We start from the raw sequence: 15,233 nt of genomic DNA on the forward strand, positions 1-15,233 counted from the left end.
TCTATGCATAATTAATGTATGGGGTTATGGAACTCTTGCCTTTTTTCGCTTCACTCTTACTACTACTCCATTTGCTACTGCGTTCGTTAAATATATCATGAAAGGTCAAACTAAACAAACTAAAACGAAAAAAGGACACGCCTATGTATTTTTACAAACAGAATTTATGACCGCAAAATAATTACATAATAAAACAGCGAAAATTGCATTCGTCTAGTTATTTAAATTACTTGTGTACTCAAAGAATGTTAAGAAAGTAAAAATACTTTATTAATTTACATTAATCCGAGACCTATTCATAATCAAATCCGTCTGCGTCTTCGTTTCCTGTTTTAGATTGATAAAAACTGGCACTGCATTGTCTATGGCGGCATGTTGAGCTTGGCCGCCCTTCCTACTGCAGACTTGGCTGTAATCATTCAGGACAAGTCTTTGTGTCAGTAAACAACAGAATACGTGTAGCGTAGAGATTTTTGGTAGCAAACCACTTTCACACTCCTTTAAATAAACTTTGCTCGATTTAACTCTCCTGTAGCTTCACCCTTAGGTGTCACCGAACAGTAATGCAAATATTTCGAGAAATGAAGGCAAGCGCTGGCAGAGATTGCGCAAGAAATTTCAAATCGAACAAAACGTATTGAAAGCGGTTTCACTTCTATTTCTGATAGCGTTTGTTGTATGCCTTAATTGTATTGGTATTAATTTTGTTAAGGTGTGTACAGTGTTTCAATCAAGGCGTCACACACTCCACAGGTTCTCGCACATTACTTTACTTTCAGTTCTCACACATTACTTTGTTTTCAGTTCCGCGGAAAAGTCTCAGAATCTAAGTTCGTTCAAATTACAAACCGTTTTTTCACCTATTTTGAAAATGGTCAAACTGCCTTCTTTGTGTTCTGCAAATCGCGTCATCAATAAATGAAAAACAATAAGTATTTTCTTCTTTTTTCGTAGAATTGCCAGTTCCAAACACATGCCACACAATCTGTGATCGTTAAACATTTGGCTTAAAAGACTAGAAATCTGCTGCAGAACTTGACGCCTGATTTTTAAATGAGGAAATACAAAAGTACTGGATTATTGAAAGAAGCTCGCAATCACTATTCAACTCTTCTCGTGAATCCCTAGACTACCATTAAACCTTCTATTTCAGCGTAAACTGTCGTGCCGATCTGTAGAAATATCCGGGCGCCGTATGGACTCTGAGAGAGCGAAGCCTCACTGACTTTTATGAATCTTCCGCGAGGGACTGCTCATAGTCTAGCTATTCTTCGCCCTTCTCAAATGTCCCACCCCTCCCCTGCCCTACCGGAAGTGCGCAGTGCCTTACATCCCCAGCCTTTCCCCCTCTCCTCTTCACCGCTCCTCTCCTAGTTTTTATATCCAGTTTTCCCTGCAATTCGCATTACGAAAAGTTCAATCAATAAACCAATCGGGATTACTTGGTACAAATTCTAGCTTCCTCCCCTTCCCTCACGTGCCCCTGCTGGCACGTGATATGATTCTCTCACGTGCCCCTACTGGCTATTGCGTCTCTTATTTGTCGATCTAGTTCAACTATAATCCGATCATCAGTGGTGTAAACTCCAGTATGTAACAACGTGTCTCTTTCCTCGATCAGTTTTGCTATCCTGCTGTCTATGTCTTCCTCGTCATGTTCATGAACAGATGTGAGTCCAGGTGAATGCTTAACGCTTCTTCTTAGTGAAGAATTGGCATCTGATGTTCTTCCCTGTCCTTCAGTTGGCGCTTCATTCACCCGAGCTTTCGCCTCTTCCTGCTGTTTCAGTCTGTTGTAGAGAAGGAAGGGACACCCATGAACTCATGAGGTCAATCAGAGCATATTGAACATTTTTAACCACAGCATTTGACAACGACAATAAAACTAAAACACCCACTGCTCACCTGGCTAGTTCAAGTTTAATTTCTTCCAGTTCCTCTTTCTCAGATTTAACAACCTATATGGTTAAAGAAATTCAATGATAAAACAAAAACAGCGCTATCAATAAATTTAAAAAAGTACTCATAAGACCTAAAGTAAAGATACTGTCACAAGGTGTGGTAGGCGCACACAGTATGTACCTCCTTCTCCTCAGCGGCAAGATAACGCAGGCGCATGTGTTCCAGCTCTTGCTCTTGTTTTTTTAGCCGCGCTCTGGCAGCTGTCTGCTCTTGCTGTTTCAGTCGCGCCAGTTCCCTCAGCGCTCGGCCCCACTGCTGCTTGTAGTGGATCTTTGACTTGTTCGCAGTTTCTAACTTACGTTCAAGTTCCGTCTGTTGGGGAAAAGATGAGTTATAGCGGTTAAAACAGACTTTTTTCATTTAGTTCAATAATTCAACGGTTTTCTTCAGAGGATAAAAGAAAAGAAATAAATCAACAACATATAAACGTTCGTAATAACAGTTTTACCTTTTCCATTCTTAAAAGATTTATTTCAGACTCGAGTTTCACTTCAGGTTTTGTCAGCTGCTGTTCCTTGTAAGCCATAAACTCATTCTCCTTTGCTTGATATCGTTTCTCTGCTTCGTAAACCTGAACAAAATAGTAATGGATTAATTCCAAGAAACAGAACTAGCAACTACTTTGGAGAAGGATGTTACTTACCTGCTCCACTAGTCTCTGTTTCTGTTCTTCCAGGCCCTTGACTTTCATCCTTGAAACAAAATTACTCACATCAAAGTCTGTGACTTTGGCTGCACAAGGAGCTCGCAACAAGTGCAATAAAAATGCAATCTTGTGGTCGAATTTCAAGACTATTTCCGTAAGAATGTGCGCCTTTTTTTTTCCTAATGCATACGAATACACGCTGGGAGAGAGAAACGTAACAAAACCTTAATTACCACTATATTGTAATCACTGTGAAAAAGAGTACAATCACCTTTTAACCATAGAAGTTTCAACTCTTAAAGCATCTTTCACTAAACACTCGGAGTGAAATGGCATTTTTTCAGGGAAGGAACAAACAGAGATTTTTTGAAGGTCTCAGGGGGAAGCAAAATACTATGACCTCTAACAACAACAATGTCAACTGCACTTACAACGATGAAAACTCGATGCATCCCCCCCCCCTCCATTCCATCCGAAAACACGCTTCGAGCATGTAGCACTCTTATCAAAAATACGCTGTACAGCAATGCCGGCTCAAAGCAATGGTTAAACATCAATCAATAGTATCACGAAACCTCTCCATTTCTACTTGATGTGAGCAGTCATCTTTCAGTCTCCGCGCAGCTTCTCTCATTTCTGTCGTCCTTCGTTCGTGTTCTCGTTCTAGTTCTATCTTCATGTGCATCACCTACGGAACCATTATATTGAATTTTAAAAATGTTGCCCATCAACTATTTCGTGGCGATCCAAAGCGGTAGACGTCTAATGCTTCCCATTCTGACAAGTCCCGCTTACTTTTGCTTTGTTATCGAGTTCCGTGTACTTAAAGATTGCATCATATGATCCATAAACCCAGTATTAGCAGACAAAAGTTGAGTCTTACGTTTTTTTGAAAGCTTTTAAAACAAAAGTGAAGCAATATTCACATGAGATGAAGGCAGAATCTTACAATCGTCTTGCAAACTCTCTCACAAACCTGAGCCTCATTTGTGGACAGCAGTTTTTCTCGCCTTTCCAGGTCAGCGATGGACTGTTTGATCTTGTCTTCCAATCTTGAATATTCTTCCAGCTAAAAATTTCATTGAGAAAAATAAATTTCAAAAGTCATCCCAACAAGCTATATATCAAACACAAAAACAGATTTCTAAATTAACAAAATGAGGTTTCTGCTCCACCTTTTTCTTAACCATCAGTTCACGCTCTTTGTCGCGTCTTTTCCATTCCTCAGCAAGAGCTTTCATGTGCGAGTTTTCTCGATCTTGCATCTGTTTTGGCAGAAAGGAAAGATATTAAAGACAGACAGAGGAAGCAATTTTACAAGCTCTCTTTATTAGGGGATGAAAAATCCCCTAGTGCTAATAGGTAGCATTATCATATTTCTTTATCTTGGCAAAATATAAAAAAACAAATCAGACCATTGACTCAACGGCTTACTTTTGTTTACTCTATTCAATAGTGTTTTTATGGAAAAAGATAAGGGCGTCGTACACTTTACAGGATATCATAGGAAATCAGTTTGACAATGGTCTTATTCATTCCTCGTCAAAGGTTCTTCAGCTAGAGCACCATTCTTCCATCACAAAGTTGAGCTTCACCTGTGCTTGAAACATCTCTTCCTGTTGCTCTTTCCAAAGTTCCAGTTCTAGGGCGGTCTTGTACTCTGCTGTATCACGTGGGTCGGTAACAGGAGGAGGCTTGGGCTGAGCGGGTGGAACACGCTGCGGCTCAGAGAGAGGAATGGCACTAGATGTCTGGCTGCTTTCAAGTGAAGAGGAAAGACTGTACTAAAATATGAAAAAGGAAAACGTTCGTTAAACAAATTTCATTTTGATTTTCACGAAGCTTAGTTCTTTCTGATCACACCTAATTCGCATCCTTTAAGAGTTCTACATCATATCTTTGTAGGATTTTCGTCCTGCTGAGTTTCAGTCATAAACTTCCTCACCCTCCTGTCTCCGTAGAAGCCACCCACCCACCCACCCACCCCCACCCTTTTCTTAATCTTACCTCGTTTGCCTCCATTAAGCGCTGTATATTCACTGGACCCATGTCCTCTAAACCGAGAACCACATGAAGCTCACCGATCCTCCGAGCAGGCCTAGAAAAAAAGGTTCATTTTTTAACCTCGTTAAATGAAGATTAAAAAAAAAATCAAACGAACAAACAAAACAAAACACTATTCTAATTTTTACGATGGTTGTGAGCGTGCGAAAGGTCTGCGGAGGTTCTGGCACGAAAATGAGGTTATTGGAAAATCACTTCTCCCAGCCTCTCACACTGGTATATCTACTACAACCTCAAATATCACGAGTAACTAAGTTAACGGTGAATAAAGAGAGCTTTTATCAGTATCAACTCTGTTAGTATCTATCGAGTCTACAAAATCGTCGTACTTACTTTTCCGAAGTAAAGATCAACACCCTCTCGTTGTAAATTTGCCTGTGGCCGGTCACTTCTTTGCCCTTGACACGTGAAATAATAATATGACAAATGCAAAAAATTTAGCAACAACAGTCACGGTGAGAAATAAATGTGTCAGATCACTCGTCCCCACTTTTTTTTCAATTGAAAGCACTCAAGAAACCACATACGGTATTTTCGCTATGCGCTTTGAAAAGGGTGCTGGTGCATCATGACTCGATGAAGCACGAACCGATTGTCTATCAAAGAATTTCAACTTGACTCTCACCTGCGACAAGACTTGAACTTTATTTGCACTTAAGACAGAGGCTAATGACATACTGGAAACCCCAATCAGAAGATTTCCAGCCATGCTGTCTTTATGCCACACCTCAATAATGAGGGGAACTCTACGGTTAAACAAAAACAAATTGAGATACGTAAGTAATCTAGGACTGAACTGACTGATTTACTACACATAGTGATTTATCTGGAACACAAGTGCTGTCTGCAAAACTAGAACCAATTCCCATGTGATCATGTGATCGCGTTTTCCCGCGCTTCAATTCGGTCACGTGAGCACTCATTGAGTTCTCATATACTCCTTGTCATGTTAATCTCTCCCCTGATTGGTCAGTGTAATTACTTTTAAATTAGCTTTGTTTTACCGACACTCAGCCAAAAAAAGCGCACGACTACAAACTTAAATTTATCGAGCTAAAACATTTTTGCTAACCTTGTGAGAGTCTGTTGAAGAAGTACTGGCGACGACGCAAAGTCAAAGGCACAAAATGATTTTGGTAGAAGAACTTCCATGTTGCGTTGGACTTGCACCGGGGGACTAGTCATTACAGGTGCAGCACTGCCAAAGAAGGGATATGTGTACCTGGTACAAGAATAAACGTAGTATTCACTCCATTAGTTACGATTTTCTTAGTACAAACTAGGCCAATATTAACAGACAAACCTGAGGAAACAGTTAACAGGAGATGTTACATCAAAATTGGAAATACTGCGCAGGTCAATAGAAAAACAGAAGTGGTGTGCTCCTGGATCAATTGGTAGCCTGGTACCAAGTAAAGGAACAGTGCTGAAGGGGCCTGGGGCTGGTATTTGTGACTGAGGAGCCTGGGCTGTCTTCTTTGACTTTTTTGAAGGAGATTCCTGTAAGAAATGAAATTCGTTTTTGAAACTGGTTTAGATTCAACTCTGCTTGTGAACTGAAGAATGAATTAACAGAAGCACTAAACGTGTACCTTTCGTACCCCTACAGGGACCCCACCTCCTAGCCCTGGTTTTTCAGGATCACTGTGTGGAGTACTGGATTGTGGTCGAGGTGGTGTACCCTTAGGGTGCTCCCCAGCAATCTCTGTCTCTGACCCTCTCCCAGGCTCTCTCTGTCTTCCTCTTGAAGGGGAGCTTGAAAGCTGTTTAGCAGGAGATTTGCTTCCATATGGGAGGTTGTCTACTTCAGGTACCCTCTGGAAATATAATTTAAAACCATGGTTGGTCACAAAACATTATGCAAACATTGGCTGTAGGAATATCATCATCATCAATATCTTTATTGTCATTATCATTAACCTGCAGACAATGTTTACCTGTCTTCCCATTCCACCTGCAGCAACAATTGGCGAGGGGGCACTGGCAACATTCCCAATTGTCTCCTGTGGCTCTAGTCTTAAAGACACAGACACACCTACTCCTGGCTCAGAGTCATCTACTACGCCTGAGGATTGGTGACTATGACCAGGTGCAATTAACGGAAATAAACCTTCAATTACAGCTGGGGTGGCTAAATTTTGTTGCTCATTGAGAAGGCCTTGAAAAGAGACTGCAGCTTTGCCTAAGGACTGGTCCCCACAGCACAGATAGATCTGTAAGAAATTGCTCCGACTGTTATCAATTTGTACAGGAATAAAATTTTGGGTTTTCTTTTATTTCATTATAACATCTTTGTGATACTAGTCTTGTTAGCAATCCATTCATTTGTAGATTGAAAACAATCTCCTTTCAGTCAAAAATGAAGAGCCAAAATCAAAGTAAAAACTTTTTAGCATGTTACAGTGTGGCATGTTGGGTTTTCATCAAGAAAAATTAGATATTTCCATAATGATATCATTAAAAGAAATGCTTAATCATCATTATAATCTCAGGAATCAAAACAATTTTAAATGTACCTCCAGTCCTGAATGTTGGGTGAAAAATGTTCTGAGAAGTTCCAAGTTACTTCTGATTCTTACTGAAGCTCGCTCAGCAGGAAAGTTTGGTTGAAGAAGATCATGAAAGACTTCATTGGTCACATCATTGCTTAACAATGAGTAATAAAAATAAAATCCCCCACCAAGGTTTGGATCAGGCAAGGCAAACCTAGATGGTACCAACTGGAGGGAAAAAGTTATTAACTTATTATAAAACTACAATCGATGTTAAATAGTGCAAACTGATTAAGGAAATGTCATTTTAAACCATAATTGGCAGTAATGTTGCAATCTGATTGTTCAATTTGCTTGTCAATAAGAATACAGACAATGCTACTTGCATCAACATGTCATGCAACCCCTCATGCACTGAAAGATGTCAATATTGCAATATAAATAAATTGACAGTGGTTTACCGTGGTCTGTACTCTTATCAACAATGATAATCATCATCACAGTGGTCAAATTTTGTTGCGGACACACTTGGCTGCACCTTGTTCAAGTCCACAACATTTTAGCATTCATAACGTGACTGGATACCAGATAAGGATCTATATTGCGAGAGTGGCACTGCCAAAGATAATTCACCAGTACATGTAAATATGTATAGGAAGTAATGTCCACATTTACTATTCAGACAACCTGACTCTGTAATGCAAAGGGGTGGTAACCAGTGATGCAACTGCAAATCAAGGGATATAGGCACAACTTACCAGTTATCTAGTTGTCTCGTGATAACTAAGTACTGTGAGTCATAATTAAATGACATTTAGAGAATTAAGGGCACCATTTAATTAAGACTCTTGATAAAAATGTAAAATATTAAAATTTAGCAAAGCTACCTTAGCTAAATTAGAGGCAAGTCCAATTGTGACCGACAAAATAAAAATCCTGTCATCTTCATGTTGTGGCCCAATTTCATAATATCCTTGATCTTCATTCAGCATGCACTGTATCCCATCAGATGCTGGTTTTCTTGGTGGAGAAGGTCTTGGGTGCTGCCCTTTAGAAGGCAAAAAGAATAAAAATGTCAAGTGACTGAAAAAACTGGCTAATTAGTCACAAATATATGTCATATATAGATAATTGAATGTCAATAATAAAAACAGTTTTCATAAGATGAATACTAAAGCAACATGTTAAACGCATGCAGGTCTATTTCAAACTTGGAGAAATTTATGTCTTATTGGTATTTTGTGGTAGATGTAGACAGGCTTAAAGAAAAACAAAATTCTGGTTAGTAATAAATGTTTTATATTCATTGATTGTGACATCCCTTTAATTCTTAATGGTAAATAAAATGGCCAAGTGGTAAAACAATAATTCCAAGTTTATCCTTCTCGACAACACTGCAACTGAATGATATTTAGAAGTGAGCTACCAATATTGAAGGGTAACAAAGAGTAAGACATTTCTGAATTAGGCTAAAAAATATTGTTCATGACATTGAGGTTTTTTGTTACATGGGAAAGGATTTATCTATTACAGTTCAACCTCATCTCTAGTCAAACAAATAGTTTCTCATTCTTTTTCTTTGACTTACTGTCATCTTGTTGTGACTGTTGCTCAGTCTGTTTAGACTGAATGTCATCTTCTAATGACAACATCAGCTTTAACTCTGGTTTCATTCTTTGGTACTTTGTGCTCAGCAGGGAATACCATTGTGCCCTCTGGAACAAAAAATGGTAATTTTTTTCTTCAACATGCTCATAAAATTGCATTCTCTAAACCATCATTTTCCATGTAATTTTTTAAGCTCTAAATGTTATTCTTTCCATCAGCCAGTAATCGAATGACATTGAATTCTTACCGCTGGTTTTTGTTGTGCTGTCCGCAAATCTAAGATCACATAACCAACAGCTTCCTTTTGAGATGACAGAGTATCCAGAGCATAACACTGTCCAAAAGCAGATCACAAGGGAATTTAGAAATATTTTTAAAATCAGTATAGGTAAGTCAGAACATATCTAACAAATCAAGTAATGTTACTTTTGCGATGAAGAAGTTGCCCATCATACTTCAATATGCCACAGAACTTGGATAGAGGAAAACAACAGCAAAACAAAGGATTATCTTTGAGACAACGGTTCTGTTTTAGAATAGTATGGGGCTACATGGAAATCTTGCCTTCATTTCTTACCATCGAACTCTCAGAAGTAAAAAAGTGCCACAAAAATTTTTTGATAATCTGTTAGCCCGAAAAAATACAATTCACATGTGTTGCACATATTTCACCTGAATTTTAATGGGTGTTCTCTGCAAGCGATGCTGGTGCAAAGACTTTTTGTTCAATTCCCAGGCAAGTTCTGTAGTGAACTCGGGGGTTTCCACATGATCAATGGGATCTGTAGTCAGAGTCTCTCCATCAAACTTTGTTTCGATAATGATCTTGTGTCGTGGTCTTTTAGGAAATCTTCTCCCTGAATGTATCACAAAATGTCCGCATAATAAATAATTAGCAAATTTAACCTGAAGCTGGACGATATTTGAAGGATTTTATTTCGAACGTACCTTCAAGAACCGAGACAACTACTAAAATGCCGTCACTCAGCCCCATTTACACCATATAAACTGACCATAAAGTTATTTACTCGCTATCTGTGGCTGCAATACTTTGAAAACAACACATCGATGAATTCACAAAATTCCGCCATTTTTCAAAAATATTGGTTACCACGTTGTGTAAGCAACTCTTCGAGACCTTCATTGCTATTTCCACTCTTCTCGCGGCTAGACAATTCGCTACCCTGTGATTATTTTTCACCCTTAAGTAACAGAAAGAAGTGAATTCAAGTTAATAATTTTACAAGTACTCAAGTACTATTTAACAATAATTTTTGACTATTTTTTTAATTCCTCGGTATTTTGACGGTTCTTTACATTCTTCTACTTTTACATCATTTTTCACAGTTTCTTCTAATTCTTTTTAAGGTGTTGATTCATATCCAGAGTCGCTCCCTAACATTTCTTACCGTCATACCCTTTCTCTTCCATTTGAGACATAACCTTCCAATGTTACGGTTTCTCTCCCCTGACCCTCTTCACTCCCATTCATCACTGTTTACCCAGACAACTAGAACCAGGCTTGCGACGCCGGTCGTCCAACATGGCGGACAAAGACGGTTAATTTCTGAATTGAAAACTCATCAACTCTTGTGTAAACAGAGCGGGCAGCTGACTTTCGTTGCCGAGACGGTGGATTTATGTGAACGAATAGATAACTGGACCTATTATTTACGTCCATACAACAGGCCAACTTTGGGCAATTGTCATGCAAATGAAGCCAAATCCTACCTCTCTTCGTCTTAGCAACATATGTTGGTTCATTGCTCTATCTTGAATTTATTAATCAACACTTTGGTCTGTTTTTCAAAGGACACAAGCTGTGAAACTTCAAACGATCCAGTTGATCTTTTTCAACAGATCGCTAACGAGAGATCAACAGCACGCGCAATAGAATTGCCAGAAGATTATTGGAGCGACGTTAAAAAGTTAAAATTGTTGGTGCACCAGCTCGACATGATCGATTTAGTCCAGTTTAAAACGGAGACCGAAAGGGCAGCTTGTCAACCAGCTGTCGCTGTGGTCGGAGTATGAGTCGCGTTTCACGCTACAGTACACCTTCGACGTGGAAATAGAGATATTATGGATTTCTTCCTTATCAGACACAACCTTCGCCAATTTGAACTCAGGTGATGAAGTCGATATTTTGGGCATAAGCTTAATTTGCACGATTGAAATAATTTGATGTCATATCGTACAAATATCATCTGTTTCGAGAGTCTTGTTCTCATCTGTGTGGCCGTCTACAAATAAACCAAAATGGCTCACCACCGGGATAAAGATCGTGAACCCGACTTGAAGGGAAAACTATCACGCAAGATAGCTGAACTCACGATGGTCATTCACTTGTTGTTTACGAGAAATCACGAGCGTGAGATTGAAGTAGAATCATTGAAAACTGCATACGAACATGAGATAAGTGTTATTCTTGAAGAAGCAAAAGGAAAAATTTCGTGGTTGGAGGGCCAACTGGATGAACTTGAAAAATACCGTGTTTTGTTGGACTTGAAAAATACAGAGATTGAGAAAAACAAACAGCAGATCCAAGATCTACAAAATAGGGAGGAGGAATTAAATGCACAGTTGGGGCATAAGGATCAGCTTTTAACAATTGCCGAAAAACAAATAGTACAACTAAAAGAAAGCCTTATGGACGTGTCAAACTCTAGGGATGATCATTTGTCAGGTGAACTAGAAAATGTAAAGAAGGATAACAGTAACTTGAAAGAAAAAATCAAGGTTAAAAATGACAAGATAAAGAAAAGCCAAAATCAAGTAGATAATCTTCAGTCGAAATTAAAAACATTGGAGGATGAATTAAAGGATGTATTGGAAAAAAAGCAGAGGCTTGAAGCAAGTGTTGATGGCTTACAAGGGGACTGGCAGGATGAAATTGAGAGACTGGGCCAGAAAATTACAGAATACACCAAACAGCAGCAAGAAGACCAAATAAGAGCTGACAAACTTGAATGGAAAAATAAACAGTTGAGTCATCAAGTAAAGGAGCTTGAGGATGAAAAGCAACAGTTGGAACTTAAAATTCAACAATATATTGATGAGAGAAACAAAAGAAAGGAATCAAAGAGATCACCAAGATCAGTGACCAAAGGAAGTCCTGAAGTACCTCGACCATCACCAATTGATGTATGTTAAGTTGAGAGCTTTGTTTAACCCTCTTATTCGTTGAGATTATGAGTTGATCTAATACCAAATTCTCCAAACCAACATCATAAGAACTGTATGACAGGTGGCAAGGAGAATTCTTGATGAGATCATGGGAGGAAAGGGTTAACTTTGCAGTTTTATTATAACATCATTTATGAGAAAATATTGGTTTGTTGGATTTCCAGTCTTGGTCACACTGCCATTTTAAAACAATGTTGATGAAAATATTTCCTTCTACTACTTTCTCTCTCTAGATTACTATTTCCTATTGTTCTTACATGTTTTGATGAATTCGTTTCTTGTTTTCTTAACCTAAGCTCAAAGCCATGGAATTTAGGATTTAATGACATCTGGACAAAAGGGTGAAGGAAACTTCAAAATCAACCTTGAAAAAATTTCCTCTCATTTATTTTCAAGAGATGGACTGATCTCAGCTTTATGTGTCTGACCCCTACTGTTGGGGAGGGGGTTAAAAAAACATTTTTCAATTGTTACAAAGGAGGAACAAATTTGAACTTATGGGGGTTTGGTCTGCATTCACTATAGAGAGATGACGAGCTTGAACGTCTCAGGAGAGAGGTACAGCGTTATCGACTGGAGCTGAGCAACAGGGAAATGAGTTTCAATCGAATGTTTACTGATCATAAGCCTGTCATTGTTGATCCAAACCGAAGGAAAACGTCCTCTAACCTTGCTCATGACAACGTAAGTAGTAAAGGTAGTGTCATTGGGGTTGTTTATGATGAGTAATTGAGTTCCAATGATTGGTAGGTTACTTAAATGATGAGTTGACATTGAACCTTTCAAAGATGGACACTGAAGGAACAAAGTAAAGTGTTCTTTTCAGTAAAGTCCTCAACATTGACCTTTCTTACTACACTACACTCAAGGGCTAGGACTTCAAGAAGAATGAAATTCATTCAGATATAAACAAGAAACGTCAGATGCTTGCAAATTTGAGAATTAGGGGAGAGAACTTGAAAGCAACATTCATGTCCAGGTTGACATGTTGTTTCACTTTTGTTGTTGTTGTTTCTTTTAGTCCTTCCCAAATCTTAGTGGTGTACAAGGACGGAAAAGAAGTGGAATTCAACAATTACCAGCTCTTGGGGAACAAAGGATTCAGAGCAATCCTCAACAACAATTTCATGGCTTATGATTCAAATTTTAAAGAACAGGCATGCACACAGATTAGTGCAACTTGTATTTATCAAGAAAACAGATTCTTTTGGGGTTTATATATTAAATATTTTAGGGAACAAATTTATTTACATATTGTCAATAAAAATCTTAAATTCAGTGTTAACATTTGTCAGAAATGAAAAATTCTAGATCCCATTAAGGAATTGAACACTCAGATTTTGGACTAATCAGTTGAGTAGCAGTTACAAGTTTGAGTGCCTTGGGAGATCAGGATTAGATCTTTCATTAATTCATGCCTTGAGCTTCTTAATCTTTTATTTAATTGATAACCAATGGCTGACAAATTTACTCTTCTTTAATTTCTTTCTGCATAAATGTATTGAGGATATCTTGCTCTTCTAGGACAATATCGCATATTTACCAAAAAGTTATGATAACAGTTGTCTTTTTTTTAATCTTAAACATTTTCTAATTTTCATGAACATGCACGTTAACTCAATATATCAACCACATGCATGGAAAGTGGCAGTTTTAAAAAGATAACTAAAAAGAAGTGATGTATATCAAATCTTCAGTGTAAACAATTATTATACATTGTAAATAGGATGGTAGTGTAGAAGTAGATTAAAAATTATTTCTCTATTTTATTTGTCATTGACAAGGAATATTTGCAAAAGTGATTTGTTCAAACAGTTCCCTTTTTTACAAACCAGTGGCATTTGTCTTTCTTCTTATAGGAATGTTTTTTAGAAACCTTTTAGAGTTATGTGTCAGTGTTTTGCAAATTTTTATTGTTAAATTTGCCGATATCAAAATCTGTTGTGTGCAAGCCAGAAAAGAACAAGTTTCTTTTTTCCAAGGCATCTGCACAACTGGAAAAAATAAATAAATAAAACTGGTTATGTAAAAGGTCTTGAGAAAATTTAGACAACAAGGAAGTACATAAACACATAAAAAAACACGTAACAAGTATTTTCACCTCCCGAGTTTGTCTTGAATCTCATCAATATATTGTTGCATTGAATTTATTTCCTGGAATGATGTAAAAATAAAAAAAATTCAGTTCTAAAATTAACCCTTTGAGTCCGAAAGAGTGACTAACATCTAATTTCTCCTAAAACATCACCCCTGAATCAAATATTGAGGTAAATGAACTTAAGAAGCTTAGGAAATCTTTTCAGAACAGTATGGAGAATATGCGTACTGATGTTAAGAAGGAGAAAAACAAGCTTGCTGTGGTATTACCTAGTCTACCCACTAATTTCACAATTTCCTGATAAAAAGCTATAAAACTATCGTTCAAATGTACGATGATCACCGAGCTGAGACATCACCGAGACTTGCGAAGATAAAAACAATTTTCTGTATTTCACATACATCCTGCAGGACCACTTCTCTTTGTTCTAATTCCAATATGTCACCCTCACGTTTACTGTCACTTGCATCGTCCTGACAAAATAAATAACAGCATAACATAACAACGTACAAAGCTTTTAGCGGGATGTTTTTAGAAATCGTTTCATTACATTATAGGAGAGGATGGAAGAGGGTTTGAGAACTGAACGTAAACAAACTTGTAAGGACAATAACTGGGTATTTCACCTGTTGATCACGTTGCCTACAAAACGATCTTACATTCATCTGGACTCTATCTCTTGTTTGTATTCGCTTTCTTTGATAGGCTTCGTACAAAACCTTCACATCTTTATGGTCCCTGACACAAAACAAAGGGAAGATATTACACATCTCTTCTTAATAGTTATGCGATTTAACCAAGGTTATTCAAAACAAAACGTACCGGTATTTTCTTGGAAAGAGTTGTTTAAATTGTTCCATGCTATAGCTGTTATAAATTTGTGGATTGATCAAAGCTTCTGTGAGTAATGCCTTGAATTCGTCTCCAACCCCAGCGGCCATGTTTGAGCGCCAAACGGACAAAACTGTCGCAATTGTCACGCAATGCTCATAAAAAACGTGACAACTACAAGAAAAGAAAGAGGGGAAATTGTCTTTGGCAGAAATAATTATTATTCTTCGCCGTGTTTTCGTATTTTGAAACTGAGAATTGACCGACACATAAATAGGTTGGAGTCGGGGGTCTGAATAACAGTTGAAAATTGTCCGGTGAAGAAATGGCATGTTTTTCCCAAAAA

General features: G+C 37.9%; 3 protein-coding genes across 5 annotated transcripts; 1 reads left to right on the forward strand and 2 right to left on the reverse strand.

Annotated features, from left to right (window-relative positions):
- Positions 1–120: 120 nt before the first annotated feature.
- LOC111322345 (centrosomal protein of 120 kDa) lies at positions 121–10,312 on the reverse strand. 2 transcript variants are annotated; one of them, XM_088757282.1, is made up of 22 exons: positions 10,182–10,312; positions 9,445–9,629; positions 9,020–9,106; positions 8,753–8,879; positions 8,052–8,212; positions 7,189–7,392; positions 6,610–6,885; positions 6,265–6,489; positions 5,976–6,172; positions 5,745–5,894; positions 5,298–5,418; positions 5,006–5,070; positions 4,616–4,706; positions 4,204–4,392; positions 3,784–3,873; positions 3,585–3,677; positions 3,184–3,296; positions 2,606–2,654; positions 2,411–2,533; positions 2,083–2,274; positions 1,906–1,958; positions 121–1,790 (listed from the first exon to the last, which is right to left on the reverse strand). In XM_088757282.1, the coding sequence occupies exons 1-22, from the start codon at positions 10,210–10,212 to the stop codon at positions 1,508–1,510; spliced, it is 3,105 nt and encodes a 1,034-aa protein (XP_088613408.1). In that variant the 5' UTR covers positions 10,213–10,312; the 3' UTR covers positions 121–1,507. The 2 variants fall into 2 exon arrangements, with proteins under 2 accessions (XP_088613408.1, XP_022781191.2); XM_022925456.2 differs by lacking the exon at positions 10,182–10,312 and adding an exon at positions 9,721–10,131.
- A 719-nt stretch (positions 10,313–11,031) lies between these two features.
- Positions 11,032–13,722, forward strand: LOC111323325 (uncharacterized). The gene is made up of 3 exons (XM_022926682.2): positions 11,032–11,916; positions 12,484–12,642; positions 12,980–13,722. Exons 1-3 carry the CDS (start codon positions 11,032–11,034, stop codon positions 13,094–13,096), a joined length of 1,161 nt encoding a protein of 386 aa, XP_022782417.1. The 3' UTR covers positions 13,097–13,722.
- On the reverse strand, positions 13,701–15,219 carry LOC111323420 (uncharacterized). Of its 2 annotated transcripts, none has more exons than XM_022926792.2 (5): positions 14,879–15,219; positions 14,683–14,794; positions 14,458–14,529; positions 14,060–14,112; positions 13,701–13,952 (listed from the first exon to the last, which is right to left on the reverse strand). In XM_022926792.2, exons 1-5 carry the CDS (start codon positions 15,217–15,219, stop codon positions 13,844–13,846), a joined length of 687 nt encoding a protein of 228 aa, XP_022782527.2. In that variant the 3' UTR covers positions 13,701–13,843. The 2 variants fall into 2 exon arrangements, with proteins under 2 accessions (XP_022782527.2, XP_088613411.1); XM_088757285.1 differs by having other exon boundaries at positions 14,425–14,529.
- Between the last annotated feature and the right edge of the window lie 14 nt (positions 15,220–15,233).

The sequence above is a fragment of the Stylophora pistillata genome, chromosome 4, assembly GCF_964205215.1.
Source record: "Stylophora pistillata chromosome 4, jaStyPist1.2, whole genome shotgun sequence".
Classification (NCBI taxonomy): Eukaryota; Metazoa; Cnidaria; class Anthozoa; order Scleractinia; family Pocilloporidae; genus Stylophora; species Stylophora pistillata.

Coding starts and splice junctions, on each gene's coding strand:
- LOC111323325 (XM_022926682.2), top strand. CDS start 11,032: ATGGCTCACCACCGGGATAAAGATCGTGAACCCGACTTGAAGGGAAAA. Junction 11,917..12,483: donor CTCGACCATCACCAATTGAT/GTATGTTAAGTT, acceptor CATTCACTATAG/AGAGATGACGAGCTTGAACG. Junction 12,643..12,979: donor CTAACCTTGCTCATGACAAC/GTAAGTAGTAAA, acceptor TGTTTCTTTTAG/TCCTTCCCAAATCTTAGTGG.
- LOC111323420 (XM_088757285.1), bottom strand. CDS start 15,219: ATGCCATTTCTTCACCGGACAATTTTCAACTGTTATTCAGACCCCCGA. Junction 14,113..14,424: donor AGAAAATTGTTTTTATCTTC/GCAAGTCTCGGT, acceptor ACATCATTCCAG/GAAATAAATTCAATGCAACA. Junction 13,953..14,059: donor ATTCAAGACAAACTCGGGAG/GTGAAAATACTT, acceptor TATTTTTTCCAG/TTGTGCAGATGCCTTGGAAA.
- LOC111322345 (XM_022925456.2), bottom strand. CDS start 9,766: ATGGGGCTGAGTGACGGCATTTTAGTAGTTGTCTCGGTTCTTGAAG. Junction 9,630..9,720: donor AGTTGTCTCGGTTCTTGAAG/GTACGTTCGAAA, acceptor TGATACATTCAG/GGAGAAGATTTCCTAAAAGA. Junction 7,393..8,051: donor TTGCCTCTAATTTAGCTAAG/GTAGCTTTGCTA, acceptor TTTTCCCTCCAG/TTGGTACCATCTAGGTTTGC.